At 36.3% G+C, this 14,811-nt stretch overlaps 6 protein-coding genes across 9 annotated transcripts; 3 read left to right on the forward strand and 3 right to left on the reverse strand.

Annotated features, from left to right (window-relative positions):
• Nucleotides 1-101: 101 nt before the first annotated feature.
• Nucleotides 102-2,135, reverse strand: ATP6AP2 (ATPase H(+)-transporting accessory protein 2). Its single transcript, XM_065314970.1, has 5 exons — nucleotides 1,974-2,135; nucleotides 1,651-1,778; nucleotides 1,358-1,591; nucleotides 909-1,304; nucleotides 102-833 (listed from the first exon to the last, which is right to left on the reverse strand). Exons 1-5 carry the CDS (start codon nucleotides 2,014-2,016, stop codon nucleotides 642-644), a joined length of 993 nt encoding a protein of 330 aa, XP_065171042.1. The 5' UTR covers nucleotides 2,017-2,135; the 3' UTR covers nucleotides 102-641.
• A 406-nt stretch (nucleotides 2,136-2,541) lies between these two features.
• stck (LIM zinc finger domain containing stck) lies at nucleotides 2,542-4,820 on the forward strand. 3 transcript variants are annotated; one of them, XM_065314966.1, is made up of 5 exons: nucleotides 2,542-2,717; nucleotides 2,834-2,883; nucleotides 3,355-3,777; nucleotides 3,838-4,238; nucleotides 4,297-4,820. In XM_065314966.1, the coding sequence occupies exons 2-5, from the start codon at nucleotides 2,861-2,863 to the stop codon at nucleotides 4,488-4,490; spliced, it is 1,041 nt and encodes a 346-aa protein (XP_065171038.1). In that variant the 5' UTR covers nucleotides 2,542-2,717; nucleotides 2,834-2,860; the 3' UTR covers nucleotides 4,491-4,820. The 3 variants fall into 3 exon arrangements, with proteins under 3 accessions (XP_065171038.1, XP_065171039.1, XP_065171036.1); XM_065314967.1 differs by lacking the exon at nucleotides 2,834-2,883; XM_065314964.1 differs by lacking the exons at nucleotides 2,542-2,717; nucleotides 2,834-2,883 and adding an exon at nucleotides 2,944-3,273.
• CstF64 (cleavage stimulation factor subunit 2 CstF64) lies at nucleotides 4,724-6,904 on the reverse strand. Of its 2 annotated transcripts, none has more exons than XM_065314969.1 (9): nucleotides 6,734-6,904; nucleotides 6,560-6,638; nucleotides 6,176-6,491; nucleotides 6,010-6,117; nucleotides 5,799-5,949; nucleotides 5,557-5,653; nucleotides 5,413-5,498; nucleotides 5,140-5,276; nucleotides 4,724-5,038 (listed from the first exon to the last, which is right to left on the reverse strand). In XM_065314969.1, the coding sequence occupies exons 1-9, from the start codon at nucleotides 6,783-6,785 to the stop codon at nucleotides 4,919-4,921; spliced, it is 1,146 nt and encodes a 381-aa protein (XP_065171041.1). In that variant the 5' UTR covers nucleotides 6,786-6,904; the 3' UTR covers nucleotides 4,724-4,918. The 2 variants fall into 2 exon arrangements, with proteins under 2 accessions (XP_065171041.1, XP_065171040.1); XM_065314968.1 differs by having other exon boundaries at nucleotides 5,140-5,297.
• A 259-nt stretch (nucleotides 6,905-7,163) lies between these two features.
• APC4 (anaphase-promoting complex subunit 4) lies at nucleotides 7,164-9,667 on the forward strand. The gene is given in 5 exon segments (XM_065314962.1): nucleotides 7,164-7,297; nucleotides 7,361-7,656; nucleotides 7,735-8,233; nucleotides 8,236-8,361; nucleotides 8,364-9,667. Coding segments are annotated over 5 exon segments (2,259 nt in total). The 5' UTR covers nucleotides 7,164-7,191; the 3' UTR covers nucleotides 9,596-9,667.
• Nucleotides 9,668-11,441: 1,774 nt separating this feature from the next.
• LOC135801052 (transcriptional adapter 1-like) lies at nucleotides 11,442-12,490 on the forward strand. The gene is made up of 2 exons (XM_065314415.1): nucleotides 11,442-11,988; nucleotides 12,046-12,490. Exons 1-2 carry the CDS (start codon nucleotides 11,503-11,505, stop codon nucleotides 12,427-12,429), a joined length of 870 nt encoding a protein of 289 aa, XP_065170487.1. The 5' UTR covers nucleotides 11,442-11,502; the 3' UTR covers nucleotides 12,430-12,490.
• Nucleotides 12,491-12,831: 341 nt separating this feature from the next.
• LOC135801053 (larval/pupal cuticle protein H1C-like) lies at nucleotides 12,832-13,649 on the reverse strand. Its single transcript, XM_065314416.1, has 2 exons — nucleotides 13,617-13,649; nucleotides 12,832-13,538 (listed from the first exon to the last, which is right to left on the reverse strand). Exons 1-2 carry the CDS (start codon nucleotides 13,626-13,628, stop codon nucleotides 12,900-12,902), a joined length of 651 nt encoding a protein of 216 aa, XP_065170488.1. The 5' UTR covers nucleotides 13,629-13,649; the 3' UTR covers nucleotides 12,832-12,899.
• Between the last annotated feature and the right edge of the window lie 1,162 nt (nucleotides 13,650-14,811).

The following is a 14,811-nucleotide window of genomic DNA, read 5'->3' on the forward strand; positions in this document are numbered from 1 at the left end:
GGCAACCCAATATACAAGCAGCAATAGTTGTATAAAATTTTCCGTTCATAAATCAATAAAACAAACCAAAAATTCGATTTTTTGCATTGAATAATGAGATATTTTGTAATTTTGTAATTTTTTTGTACTTTTGTTCAACATCCAATCATTATTTTTTATGTTCACAACTTCACATGACGACATTGACTTTGTAACTACAAGTTAAAATCATCTACGCTGCGTGAATTTCTCAAAAATCGTTACAATTTCAGCCGACTAAATCCTATGTACACATTACATTTTACATTTGCCTCACATTACCTAACATTATTCAAAAAAACAATACAATTCAACAACAAACTGATGAGTAGTACAAGAGGTTTAAGTGTTACATTTTTCGCGCATCACAATACTATTTATCCTTTTAATCTCGTTTTATACGCCCCCGAATAACAACAACGACACGTTACATTAGACGTTACGTAAAAATGGAATGGAACATTGGTATAATAAGCATATAACCTGAAACGTTATCTTCGAATCTCAAATTTGAAATTTAAAAATTAAGTGACGCGGCGTGAAAATGAAATGGGTTTCAGTGATTGTGTTTCTCAAATGTACGGAGGAGTATGTATGCTTTGGGTTAGGTTGGAAGGGATGACTTAGTTGTCCTTCTTCATACGTGTGCTCGTCATGCGGTAAATGATGGAATCACGACCAGGATCCATATTGCCAATAAACATGCAAATCGCAAGCAGCGAAAAGAACATGGCGACACCGAACCAGAGGATAATGTTGAAGATGACCGGATAGTCAGAGGTGTAATTCGGCGCCAAATTCAAATCAGCAAGCTCCTAAATAAGAAAACAATTAAATTTTTAATTATATATCCAAAAAACAACACTTTTAGTTAAAATAAATTAACTTACATCTTCTCCCTCCTTAGTCGCACGACGTACTCTCCTAGTGTGACTTGCATCACTGCTAATCACATTAATTAATACTTTACCATCGTACAGTTTATCGTAAGCAGCGCTGAGGTCTTCAATCGCTTGGTTCATCATGCGTTTCGCTTCTTTGGTAGCAGTGGAGTTCTCACCATGGAGATCTGACAATGCATGCAGGCTTTCAATCTTGAACCAGATAAGTTGTGGAGCGTTGGAGGGTTTCAGGCTGGCGCTTTTGATGCTTTCAACAAGCGCATTCAAGAAGGACATTTCTTCCAGGAACTGACGGTCTTCCTCCACGGACATTTTGAGTGCTCCGGAAGTGGGTTTGATTGGTTTGATGTTTTTCACACCAAGGAATGCTTCAATATCTTCAACCTAAACATAATATTAGTTTTGGTACTTCTAAAAATTAATAATAATAAAACTACCTCATACAATCCTTTGCTTAAAACAACCCTGACATCATTATTAGCATTAGGATAATGCTCCCTGAAGCGTTTCGCCATCACATTGTAGACTTCAGCTTCATCCTCATCAGTTTTCATGGGGAAGTGGTGTCCCTTCATGAGACCAGTATTGGGGATGCCATCAATTGCAACTGTTACAACTGCCTTGGCCAGGTCAAAGGGATCAGAGAGGTACATCCCTTGCCAGTTTGAATCCTAAACATTAAAAAACATATAAAAATCAAAATAAATTTAAAAAAATAATAAACTATTACTTGTTCTGTGGTGAAACCAATGCATGCTGAGTAAACCTCAGGCAAAAGACTCTGCTTGATGTGGTCATGGCCCTTAAATGAAACGCTAGCGGGGTGTTTCAACACACTGAACTCCCCAGTGGCGTAAACTATACAAAAACAAAGAAATACATTTATTATTTAAAAGATTCTGGGATGGGCTGGTGGCTGTTGGCCTGCTGCTTGTCCAATGCACAACCTCAACTATAGGTGTAAGGTTTATAAATGGGTCAAGAAACAAGCGAATACAGCCGAAATACGTAGATATCTAAGGGTATTAATGTGTGATAAGGTGGATAACTTACCGGAAAGAATAACCGCGCTAAAACAAAGCAAAGAACTCCACATTGTGATGATGGATTCCACGCTTAAACACTAACGAAATACACCTACTGCAGTCATATGACATCTAAAGTCATATGATTTTATCAGGATTTTTCGGAGTGAGGCCACGAGAATCCCCACTCGATAACGTCCTCAACTTCTACTCAAAATACTTCTTCTACTGGTTTATAGGTGGAGGTGTTGTAAAATGGCTTAAAAATTATGTTTTAGACTTTGGTCGATAGATAACACTGAAGTAAATAGAAAATACAGTGTGTTAAAAGTGTAAGACAAAGAAATTATACAAAAACTGTAGTAAAACACATAAAACAAGTAAAAAACTCATAAAATTCGCTTAAATTATACTTCTTTCCTTATAAAAATGCAAATAAAATAAAATCTTTATCTTTTTTGACTCAAAAATCAACTAAAAATACACTTCAAACACACTATATGTCCTAATATGACTCATTTTATCTTCTCACCAATAGAAGTCTCTCATCCTATATCCCCAAAGAACTATATACACAAAACAAACCAATAAAAACCCAAATTGACAGAAGTTGACAAATCCTATTTATGGCAATCAGCTCACTGATTGGTTAAGTAACAATCCGCATGTAAATATTGCAAATGGGCGTTGTTGCACAGCGCTTAACTTAAGACACGCAAGAATAGGCACTTAATTAAAATCCCGTAGGAGGATATTACGTGTGCGGTCCAAGGTAATTTCGCACATGTCGTACACATTCATTCAGAATCAGACTCTCCCAAAAAACCACATCCTCACAAACAAACAAAATTCGTCTGCCAATCTTTAGCCAGTTTTCTCTGTGTACAGTGTGTAAATAAATAGAGCGAGTACAAAATGTCGCCAACACCTATGCCTGGGTAAGCTTTCGCTTGTTTTATGTCGCATGCGGCTTCCTGCTAGTATTCTACTAACACTAATCCCTGAAACACCTCCTTTTATACCACCAGCAGCAGTTTATCACTTTGTGTGGTTAATGATAAGAGAATTTACAGTGTGATAACACTAAAAATCAAATATAAAATGCTTTTACATTAGTTTGACTTCCAACTGTGGTACAAGCATAATAATTCAATTAACATGCACAAGTTTCCCATTGAAGAGCACAATCATGTGCATGATCATGACAAGTCTCCAGATGTGCCTGATCTGCAACCATTATCATCCAGTTCACTCTTCAATAGAAGACAGGATTATGATCCTAATTTTACCATCACAGCTAAGATGCAAATGCATGAATTATTAGAAAAGTATTTACTATACACTAACATAAAATATGAATAAATCTAATTATTTACTTACTATTATTAATAAAATGTATATTTTTAAAGTGTTACCGCTGCGATGTCCATGGACAACATGCTCTGCTCCCGCTGCGGCGACGGTTTCCAATCCAACGAGAAAATCGTCAATTCCTCGGGGGAATTGTGGCATCAGGATTGTTTCGTGTGCGCGCAATGCTTTCAGGTCTTCAAAGATGGCACCTTCTACGAATTCGAGAATCGTAAATACTGCGAGCATGATTTCCAGGTGCTCTTCGCGCCTTGCTGCGGAAAATGCGGCGAGTTCGTCATTGGGCGTGTCATCAAAGCGATGAACCTCAACTGGCACCCGGCGTGCTTCCGGTGCGAATCGTGCCATATTGAATTGGCCGATTTGGGTTTTATTAAGAACAACGGACGGGCGTTGTGTCATGAGTGCAACGCCAAGATTAAAGCGCAGGGATTGGGGAGATACATTTGCCATAAATGCCAGTAAGTTATTTTACTCTTAAAAAGTAATTAAAACTAATTTTTGTTGTTTTATATCTAAAGTGGGTTGATTGATGACCAACCATTGAAATTCCGCGGGGAATTATACCATCCCTATCATTTCAACTGCACAGCATGTGGAATTGAACTGGATGCAAGCGCTAGAGAGGTTCGTGGACGTCCCGGATACGCCGCGAATGAAATGAACGAGTTGTACTGCTTACGTTGTCATGATAAGATGGGAATACCAATCTGTGGCGCATGTCGACGTCCGATTGAGGAGCGCGTTGTTACCGCTTTGGGTAAACAATGGCATGTGGAGCACTTTGTGTGCGCCAAGTGCGAGAAGCCATTTTTCGGGCATCGCCATTACGAAAAGAAAGGACTCGCTTATTGCGAGATTCATTATCATCAACTCTTCGGCAATCTTTGCTTTGTGTGCAATCAAGTGATTGCTGGTGATGGTAAGCATAAAATTATAACTTTTATTAATTTGAATTTAAAATTATTGTTAATTTATAGCTTTTACAACTTGGAATAAAGCATGGTGTCAACACCACTTCGCATGCTCCATGTGCGATCAAAAAATGAGCCAAAAGACGAAATTCTACGAGTTTGACTTGAAACCCGTATGCAAGAAGTGCTATGATAAATTCCCGCAGGAATTACGGCGTCGTTTGACCAGGCAGCATGCGGCTGCACAACAAAAGAATTGATTTTGATGATATAACCTAACTTATGCACTATTTACGTGCCTTTAAAGTGCCTATAACTTAACTGTGCTAACCATAACATGCCTTCGATGTTACTACTTAATATTTTTCGGATATAGTCGACTAATTTGCCAAATTTTATATAGAAATATTAATAATCGTATTAATTGTTTTTACACTTAATTCTAGTTTAAGTGCGGTTAGTTTTGCCATAATAATAATATTTACACCTAGGATGTTTTTAAAATTAATACGATTTGTATTTGTCTATTTATTATTATGTATTCGCTTCGATTGTAAAGAAATTTTGAGAAAATATAGACATTAACGTAATTTTCAGTGTAATTTTATGATTTTTTAATCTTAGGTTATGATTTGAATGGAATTGGTTTAATAAAAGATAATAAATTATAGATTTTACCTTTACCTCGTCAACGTTGTGTACTTTTGGCGATTTGTTCCTTTAATACAAGGATACTGTTACGCTGTTCTGGTGGTAACATCGCTATTTGTTCGTCTGACAACTGCAATACTTGCATTATCAACGCAGCCTGTAAATAAAACACAAGATGTCCACTTTAAAATGGCCGCCAATAGATACAACACACGTACGAAACAATACATTTTGTATATTTCCACCCAAAAAACTTACTTTTTCCTGATCAGATGCACCAGAAGGTCCGATATTCGGCGATAAACCTGCACGTTGTGCGAGCACTGGAACCTGCGACTGTTGGACTTGCACCGGGGCAGAAACAGGCGTCGGGCGTATATTGGCCATTGATGGAACTGTTGGTGGAATGATTGGGGCTGACATACATACAAATAACATAAATAACACCAAACACTAGCTCTAAATTACATAAATACACAAATATCAAGGAAATATCAACAAATTCACTTTTATTTCGGAGGAAAAACTTACGAATTATCTTTTGTTGCCTCGGATCCACTCGGGCTGCTTGTCGGGGATCACCGTAGCCACCACGAGGGTCACGATCACGATTAAACCTGCAAAACATTCCAAAAAAACGTAGACTAAAGTCAAAAAATTTGTTTTTTTACTCACGCTTCGGCAATTGGGGGCGGAAGAGGGTTAGGCAACCTGGAATCATCCTGTCCACCTCGCATTCGTGGATCCATATTACGCAAATCAATATCTTGCGCTAAATAATTAAAAAAAATCATATAAAAATTGCTCTAAATTCAAACATTACTTCAAAATTTGCACAAAACAGGCTTTAAAAGTAAAAATTAATATATTATGTGATTATATGAATAAAATAAATATCAAATATTTAAAATACTTACGTAAATTTGATGAAAACGGTTGATTATTCATCACAAACTCGGAACGATTCGGCGCCTGCACAGCCTGTGGGAAATTATTGATAGGAACTTGCGGCACAGGTTTCTCTTGTGCGTGTAAAGAAGTCACCGTGTTTTGTGGATGCAACATATTCTAAATAAACAAAAAATACAATACAATTACCAATAAAACATAATTAATACAATTTCTTACACTTGCAGTGACTGGATCAATGATTCTCATCACAACCTGTGCTTGTAGAAGCGCATATGCTAGCTGAGGATTCTGCAGCAGCATATTCCTAGCTTCTGATGGATTATTCTATTGAAAAACAATGTTTTATGATAAATAAATCAATAAAATGTGATTATTTTCTTACTTGTATGCATAATTTCATCTGTTTCATCAATTCAAACATCTGTTCAGGTGGTAGACTTGCAACTGCTTTACTAATTGCTTCCGGAGCTTTATCTGAAGATGTTGGATCACCATAGGGATTCTCCACTGGTGGCTGATTCATTAAATTCTGCATTTCCATCCTGGATTTTTCTGTACAGGCATTATCAACGCGTAGATTTCGACCACCGATTTCATAACCGTTGAGATTACGCATTGCGCTGAGTGCGGTTTCTTGATCGCGGTATTCACAAAACCCATAGCCTTTTGGTTTGCCTGTTTCCCTATCAAATACTAACCTACACACAAAAATTATATTTTTAAAATAAATTTAAGTTAATTTTAATTTAAAAAAATAAAAACTTACTTGAATGATAGTACTTGACCAACTTCACCGAAAATATCCTTTAGTTTTTCTTCGGTTGCCTCGTAGGGAATGTTTCCCACTGTAATAATTAATTTATTTGTAAATATTTAAAATTAAGTTGAAATATTTTAGGGTTATGATGAAAAATTGATGAAATTCGCGGAGAAAACTCACCGAACACCGATCGCATGGACTTGTCCATGATATTTGCATCTAGAGTGTCCATGGCGACGTCGGTTTTCACTTATTTTCGTTAGAAATATATTGTTTATTTGTTAATAAACAATTGGAAACAAGCAATCGAGAAATCAAGGAACCGACAACACTCACAATACACAAGCAAACGTAACTGTCAAACGTCTATCTATAGTAAAGTCACCGAAGTATAATCATTCAAAATAAAACATAAAATATCTTTTAAAATAAAATAATTCTACATTTAAACAAATATTAATACATTTACCTAATAAAATACTAAACAAAATGTTAATTTTTTACAAGAAATCAATAATTTTAAGTTACTTTTAATCAAGTTTTTATTTCTCAATGTTATGACTATATATTTATGTTTTGCACCGCATAACCTGCGATTCAAAGCATATCGTTGCAAAACATCCAAATTACAAATTAAAATGTATTCCGTGATAAGACAACTAAAAGTAGCGCATTCCCAGCATGATATCGAACAAATGGTGTGGAGTAACCAAGTGGATCTTGTTGTAGTCTCAAATTCCAAAGGTAAATACTCAAAAATTCTCTCAAAACCTTTTATTTTTACTAATAAAATTAGCACTCTTTAAGGTGAAGTTGCCCTTCATAGATTACTATGGTTAAAAGCCTGGGATTTGCCACCACCAACAGAAAAATGCAAAGTCACTGCCATGGCATGGAGACCTGATGGCAAAGTTCTAGCAATTGGCTACACTGGAGGTGAATTAATCCTCATCAATGTAGAAAACAAGAGTATTCTGCATACTCTGCAAGTATCTGGTGAGATAACTTGTGTCAACTGGGTCCAGGAGAAGAAAATTGAGACTACAAACATCAAAGCAACCAGTACAAGTGAAGAGGAGGCAAACAACTACACACAATATGTTGTAAGTGAAACATAACCTCAATTAATAACCTCTAAACTATAAAACATCATTCTACATAACATGTGTTTTAAAACTTAGGATTACTCCAAACATTTCATCTCAAAACCTCTATCTCTGAGCACATTTGAAACCGGAAACTTCGTCGAAGAAGCAAATAATAATCTACTACACAAACAAAAACTCTTAAACCTTCTCCTCATTGGTACAGATGATGGAATGTTATACCTCTCTGTTTTTGGCTCCCTCAGCTGTGGAGCGATTGATTTCAAAGAGAAAATCAACACGAAATGCTCTGTAATCGACGTACAACTCTCCGAAAGCCTCAACATTGCAACTGTAACCCTGAAAGACATCGAAGATAACATAAAACTAGTCTTCATCGACACCGCCATCTTTGAATCCCACATTAAAGAACTATTCTGCGTGGCAATGAAAAAAGTCGAGATGCAAACACACGTCGGGTATCTCTACAAAAGCATATCAAGCGTAATGGAAACCTGGGAGAGTATTCTACTCGAAATGGACTGGAAGTTAACAAACTACGCGAATAAAGTCCAACCAGGCACGTTATCCGCGGATTTTTAGATTTATTAATGTTTGGAATCTGCAGTGATGAAATGCAGGAGTTTTTATTCAGCGATATGACAAAGAGAGGCTTGGAGAAGTTCGGGCAGAATATCGAGATGAATTATGCGAATATCCAAAAATTTTATTGAAAAACATAACCAAACTCGGACAGAACATAACCTATCACCTAAGTGAATTAAGAGGAATGTCACGCTTTGCATCCAGGTATAAAACCTTGGGTTTAGAAGAGTCGAAGATAACGGAAGCAATTTCTGCAAATGGCGCGTTTTTAATTAAGTCAGGTGAAATGCAGCAGATTATCAATAATTCCATGATGTATTACAAGGCGTTTTTCCGTTGGCTATACTCTGCCATTGTGAATTTAATGGAGGAGCAAGTCCCGAGTGAAATACAGAATATGACACAACAAGATCTCGCGTATATCGCTGAATTTCTGCAGTGTTTCGATCGAATTACCGGGCAGAATAATTCTACAATCGGTGGCGTTGAAAATCCACGGTTTATTATGGAAAGATTGGGTCAGTATCTTGCAGATAGGAATTTGAAGATTCTCACGGCAGGAGATCAACACGATTGGGATAGTTTATTGTTAAACAATGAATGTTTACAGAAACATCCAAGTATTATCCGACATTGTAAAGAATTGTCGCTTGTGCAACAAATTGCGCATCTGCAGAAAGCCGTGGATGAGATTTTTAAGAAGCCAGAAGTTGAGGTTACGAAAAATATGAATTCTATTAAGATTTTGTCTTGTATCAAAGGAGTGGGGGTTGGTACTGTAGCTGGGATAAGTTGTACGGGTACAGGAAGTGTGTTTATGCACGCATTTCCGAATTTAGAAAGAAACGGTGTTTATTTTATTGAATGTAAAGTAAACAACGTTGAGGATAATGAGGTTATAGCCAAGGGGGCTTTGGTTTATGTGAAACAAGATGGCGATGTGGAAAATGGCCGGTATAATATAACAGATGTGAAGTTTTACAGTGAAAATGTTCTGAGTTTATTACTCGAAGATAAGGCGCAACAAGCTGTGTTGATGCAGTTGCCTATTGTGAGTTTCAAAGAGAAATTGGAGGAGATTTCACTGGATGATGAAATATTTCAACAGAATATTGTAAATGTTGATGTTAGTGATGCGTCTCCTTTGAAGAATATTGCGATGACAGCTTGTAAGTTTGCTGTTTCGGGCTGTCGGAGTGTTTCGGTTGTTTTGGCGGATAATAAAAAGAAAGTTATGTTGTTTGAGATTGAAGGTGAGGAGGAAGAAGAGGAGGATGCTGATATGACTACCAGTAGTGTCCGGGAGAGTGATCAGGATGCAAGCATGCAAGAAAACAGTGATGCAGAATAATATTTCTAAAATTTTTTCAAAAATTCTTAGAAAATTTCCAAATAATGAAATAAAATGCGTTTTTTGAAGGTGGTCAAGTGTTTATCTCTTGAAGTTTGAAGAAGAAGCAAATATCTACTCTTGTTATAAATAAAAAATAACCTCAATTAATAACCTATAAACCGTAAAATGTCATTTTTCATAACTTTCTTTTTCAAATACAGCTAATTTTTCTAATAAATCTCCAAAACCAATACAAAAACACCAAAAAAATACCCAACCAACAAAATAAAAACAGCTCCTTGAAGATTCTCAACCGTAAACCTCCTCAACTCCCTTTCCTCCGTTCCAAAATGAACAAAATCATTATAAAAATTATCCATGTACTTGTACTTATGCGGCCATCTTGTCCTCCTCTCCCAATGCTGCACGAGACCAGTCTCCACAAACCTCCTTAACCATTTATCAATCACCCGCTTATAAACCGAATTCTTTTGCAGTAGAAACACCACATGACTATTCATCACGCAATTATTAAGCACTTTCAAATGCGTCCGGGCGAATTCATCAAATATCTCCGTCTCTAACAAATATCCTCTAAGGCGTTTCCCATAAATCGCATAATTCCTTGTTTTTATCAACTTATTATACTCGGATTTATTAAACACTCGATAATTATGCATCATGGCGCTCATACTTCTTGTATCTACAAGATTATCAAGATTACCCCAACTGGGTCCACCCCATTTGATCCCTTCATTGATCATATCCTCGATGGTATTGATACTTTTCGTGTATCTCGGGAGTGTCAACAAACTGGTGAAACCAGTAACATAACCAGTCCCAAGTAATAAATACGTAAAAAACCACGAGGATAATAAAATCCTCTGAATATTCGACGTGTATTTATTTCTAATCGATGTCAACGTGATTAGTCTGATTACATCTAAGACGCATTCGATGTATGTTAGTCCAGTAACAAATTTCATTATGATAGGAACAAAGAGAAAACACATTGGGAACCAGGTTAACCATAGGGATAATTGTAAAGGTTGAAAAACGAATGTTAGTTTTGGTAATTGTTTGGCTTTTGGCACGAGGAATGTCAAGCAAACATCTGTGTACGGTTGAGTAATGTCTAAAGAGCGATTATTCACGACGTTTATCCACTGGCTGCAGATACCGATATATGCGGTGAGATTTATGATGTTTTTTATTACTTCTGTGTAGAAACTTGGATAAAAACTGGAGTTTATGATTTGATATTGAGTTGTCCATGAATTTCGCTTGGATATTTCTTTGAATATACGAAATTCTAGACCTTCAAATGGTTGATCGCCATTTTGTATTGATAAAAATGGCGGACAATTGAATGCACTTATTGTTACTTTGTTTTTAGGTGTAAAAGTTATAATTTTGCAAGTTTTAAACGTGTAATCGGTTATTTTATAAGATATTTCTGGTGTTATTTTAGTTAAGTTGTTATTTTTAGTTTTATTACAACTTGAAACTAAAAATGTGATATTTATACCAGCTTTAAACTTTCTCCTGCTTAAAATATGAATTATTTTAGTGTTTTCTTCACTAGATACAATCCAATTGTCATATTTTCCTAAACTCTCAGAAGTTTCAAGTAAATAATCTAAAGTCACCAGCGTAAATGATGTTTTATATAACTTTTCAATTATTAATGTTTCTAAATCATTTTTAAACTCTAAAGTTAATAATGTTTGCTCCACAGCATTAATATGTCTATAAAAATTAATAATTATAAATATTTTAAACAATTTCACCGTTTTCAACATGTTTTTACCTTGAAAAACACAAGTTTTATGAAAAATAATTTCCTTTTTCAAATCCAAACATCACATACATGTCAGCATAACACACTTTGAGGTTAACACGATAAATATTTACTAATTAAAAACATGTACGACTTGAAGGAAGCGCGTAAAAAACTCCTCGCGACTTTAGACAGGGAAACAAAAGAAAAATACATCCAACTACTACGTTCCCGGTGGGTTTTCAAGCGTCCGATATCATCGATTCAACTCTATTCAGCCGCTAATAAACTACTGAGAACTGAAGATGAACTCCACGCTCATAATCAATTCCTCTTCGCGTCGATGGCCGAGTATAACCACATTAACTTCAAACATATTTCCATGCCACCGCAATCTCCAGCTGAAGAAGGTACTTTCACGATTGTCAACGCAACAGAATATCTCAAACAACCCTCAACATCATCCAAACAATCACAGCCTGTGAATACAACAGTAAGAACAGCAGCATCAGAGTATTTCTTCCCGAATGTAGGGTTTATCAAGAACCGAATTGAAGTCCAAGCATGGGAGCATGGATTGGAAGATGGGTGTGAGTGGGCTGTAGCTGAATATGTTGCTAATTTATGTCAGGTAATGATTTACCTCAAAATATCATCAAAAAACATCTAAATTCTTATGTTTTTGCAGACTTTTGTGAAAAACATCCTCACAGCAATGATCTCAAAGAAAGAAACCTACAAAATCAGAGATAAACACTTTCAGTATGGTTTTGGTTTACCAGCACCCAATCTCCTGCTCAGGAACACAAATAAAATCATCGACAGAACAAAAGAAAGCAAAGTTGAGCTCACAGAAGAAGAAGACACGTTTTTACCCAGTTACAAACCCAGTATAGATGTAATTGAGCAGGAGACAGCTTTTGCTTATGCTTGCGGAAGCAGAACATACTCTGGGGGAAAACTGACTGTGCAATTGTTGTATGATACACTTAGAGATAATCCAGAGATTGTCGGATTACATACAATACACAGTACTAATTTATTAAAGCTTGGCTTGCAACTTGAAGATTGAGACTGAATTTTTATAATTTATATAAAATAAGTTTGAATAAAAAATGTTTGCTTTACCTTCATGATGATAGTGATTAGTATATGTTTCTTGTAGATTATTGTAGGTAGACTAGGTGATAACACGGATTATTATGGATTTAATTTGATTAATTTGTGCGTTTTTGTTTTACAGCGTGCAAAATGGTCGAAATCAACAACTTTTGTTTCAAAATCGTTTGAAATGACAGCGTTGAGTTGTTAGTTTTAAAATTTAGAGTAGATGTCGCTGTGTGTATCATTTTGGATTAACGTGTGTATATTTAGTGTATATTAGCACCGTAGATGGCGCTGTATGTACTAAATGACAATATACCTATACAGGATGTATTTTTAGTGGTTAAAACTCATATAAAGGATGTTTAATAAGTTGCAAATAATTTATTGAAATAAATAATGATGCTTATACTATATACACCTCGCAGTATAAGTAATTTACCATTGGTAGGTGGCGAATGGACCGCTGTAGCTCATGTGAGCGACAGCAACAGCTGGGGAGTAGGCAATAGCGGCCTTAGCGACAACTGGGGCGGCACCATAGTGAGCAACGGGGGCGGCAGCATAAGTTGCCTTAGCTACAACTGGAGCAGCAGCATAGGTGGCGACTGGAGCAGCATGAGCATAAGTAGCGACTGGGGCAGCATAGGCGGTCTTAGCAACCACGGGGGCGGCATAAGTAGCTACTGGGGCGGCATGAGCGTAGGTAGCAACTGGGGCATGAGCGTAGGCGTAGGCATCGTTGGTGATACGTGTGTCGTATTTGCGGACGGAGGAGAAAGCGCTGTCAACGGCTTTGTTGTAGTGGGAAACAGTGCCGCCCAATGGGGAGCGGACAACAGATTGAGAGGAGGAGCCATAATGAGGGGCGTGGACGGCGGCGACTGGGGCGGCGTAAGCAGCATGAGCAACTGGAGCGGCGTAAGCAGCATGGGCAACTGGGGCGGCATATGCAGCATGGGCAACGGGGGCGGCAACGGTGTTGATGTAAGCTGAGCTTACTGCGGAGGCGGGGCTGTAGGCAACTGGGGCAAGACCAGCGTTGGCGCAGGCCAAAGCGGCGGCAAGGACGAAAAGCTAAAAATAAATTTTATATTTTAATAAATATTTTTACTATAGGCAACCCAATATACATCTTAATATATGTAAACTTACTTTGAATGCCATTTTTAGGTTTTTGCTGTTGTTGTTGTTGTTGCTGTGATTGTTCACAAGAAACTGATGCTGATGAACAAATCCATCGCCGGTTTTATACTCGGCGTCGCCCGTTGTTGTCGATTCACGAATTTTAAGCGAATCGCTCGAGGGTCTGGTCCACTTTCGCTCTCACAGTTTTAACTTTAACTTTAACTTTAAGTTGATCAGAGCCTTGAAGGTCTAGGGTACGCGTACATGCTGAATGCATGTGACATTTTTTGTTATTACCATTATTACGTATTGTCCGAGGGTCGTCAGGGTCGTCCGGATACAGGCGGCCTCCATTTTGTTTTGCCCTTTATGTGGTTTGACAGCGGTCGATAGTGGTTTGTTTTGTTTCCACCTGCAGTGTAAGAGTTTTTTTTTTTGGTTTTAAAGTTCACAAGATGGACATGATTACCTGATAAATTGGGGTAATTAGTTGGGTTTTATATAAAACAACATTCACTTTTCTTATTTTTATTAAAATGGTGAGGTTATAAGTGAAAATTGTGAAAAATTTATGTTTTTGAGGTTAAAATTTATTGTAACTTTTGTGTGGGTGGAGATAAATGAAAAATTCTTTTACAGAATTATAGATAATTGAATTTTGGATAAGTATGTGTAAAGATAATGTTGAAATTATAGTTAGTTTGGTTTTAATTAATAAAAAACTGAAATAAATTGAAAAAGACACGAAAATATTGAAATAAATGGTTAAAATTAGAATTTTTAAGGGTTATGTGGTAGTTTTAACCTAACTTTCTACAATTTAATTTGTTCTGTCAATATCAATCGGTGTTTTGATAGATAGTACTGTTGGATGCCTACAAACATTAAAATGTTAGTAAAAAAGCATGAAAAAAGTGAAAACATTTATGAATTTGAGGTTAAAATTCATTGTAACTTTTGAGTGAGTGGAGATAAATGAAAAATTCTTTTGTAGAATTAAAGATAATTATATTTTAGATAAGTATGTGGAAAGATAATGTCGAAATTATAATTAGTTTGGTTTTAATTAACGGAAAACTAAAATTACTTTAAAAACACGAAATTATTGAAATAAATGATTAAAATTAGAAGTTTTGTAGGTTATGTTGTATTTTTAACCAAATCTTCTACAGTTTAATTTGTTCAGTCAAAACCAATCGGTGTTCTGACCGTTAGTACTGCT

The sequence above is a fragment of the Atheta coriaria genome, unplaced genomic scaffold (genome assembly GCF_025399875.1).
Source record: "Atheta coriaria isolate IRGN ID8LTWV9N9 unplaced genomic scaffold, Caltech_Dcor_3.1 hic_scaffold_10_pilon, whole genome shotgun sequence".
NCBI lineage: Eukaryota > Metazoa > Arthropoda > Insecta > Coleoptera > Staphylinidae > Dalotia > Dalotia coriaria.

What these genes read in the sequence shown, in the direction of transcription:
- stck (XM_065314964.1), top strand. Translation starts at nt 3,104, where the DNA reads ATGCACAAGTTTCCCATTGAAGAGCACAATCATGTGCATGATCATGAC. An exon ending in ATGCATGAATTATTAGAAAA is followed by an intron (nt 3,274 to 3,354) that starts GTATTTACTATA and finishes ATATTTTTAAAG; the next exon opens with TGTTACCGCTGCGATGTCCA. An exon ending in TCAAGTGATTGCTGGTGATG is followed by an intron (nt 4,239 to 4,296) that starts GTAAGCATAAAA and finishes GTTAATTTATAG; the next exon opens with CTTTTACAACTTGGAATAAA.
- LOC135801052 (XM_065314415.1), top strand. Translation starts at nt 11,503, where the DNA reads ATGTACGACTTGAAGGAAGCGCGTAAAAAACTCCTCGCGACTTTAGAC. An exon ending in ATGTTGCTAATTTATGTCAG is followed by an intron (nt 11,989 to 12,045) that starts GTAATGATTTAC and finishes ATGTTTTTGCAG; the next exon opens with ACTTTTGTGAAAAACATCCT.
- ATP6AP2 (XM_065314970.1), bottom strand. Translation starts at nt 2,016, where the DNA reads ATGTGGAGTTCTTTGCTTTGTTTTAGCGCGGTTATTCTTTCCG. An exon ending in TTGGTTTCACCACAGAACAA is followed by an intron (nt 1,592 to 1,650) that starts GTAATAGTTTAT and finishes TTTAATGTTTAG; the next exon opens with GATTCAAACTGGCAAGGGAT. An exon ending in CGACTAAGGAGGGAGAAGAT is followed by an intron (nt 834 to 908) that starts GTAAGTTAATTT and finishes TTTCTTATTTAG; the next exon opens with GAGCTTGCTGATTTGAATTT.
- CstF64 (XM_065314968.1), bottom strand. Translation starts at nt 6,785, where the DNA reads ATGGACACTCTAGATGCAAATATCATGGACAAGTCCATGCGATCGGTG. An exon ending in TTGATCCAGTCACTGCAAGT is followed by an intron (nt 5,950 to 6,009) that starts GTAAGAAATTGT and finishes TTGTTTATTTAG; the next exon opens with AATATGTTGCATCCACAAAA. An exon ending in ACCGTTTTCATCAAATTTAC is followed by an intron (nt 5,654 to 5,798) that starts GTAAGTATTTTA and finishes TTAATTATTTAG; the next exon opens with CGCAAGATATTGATTTGCGT.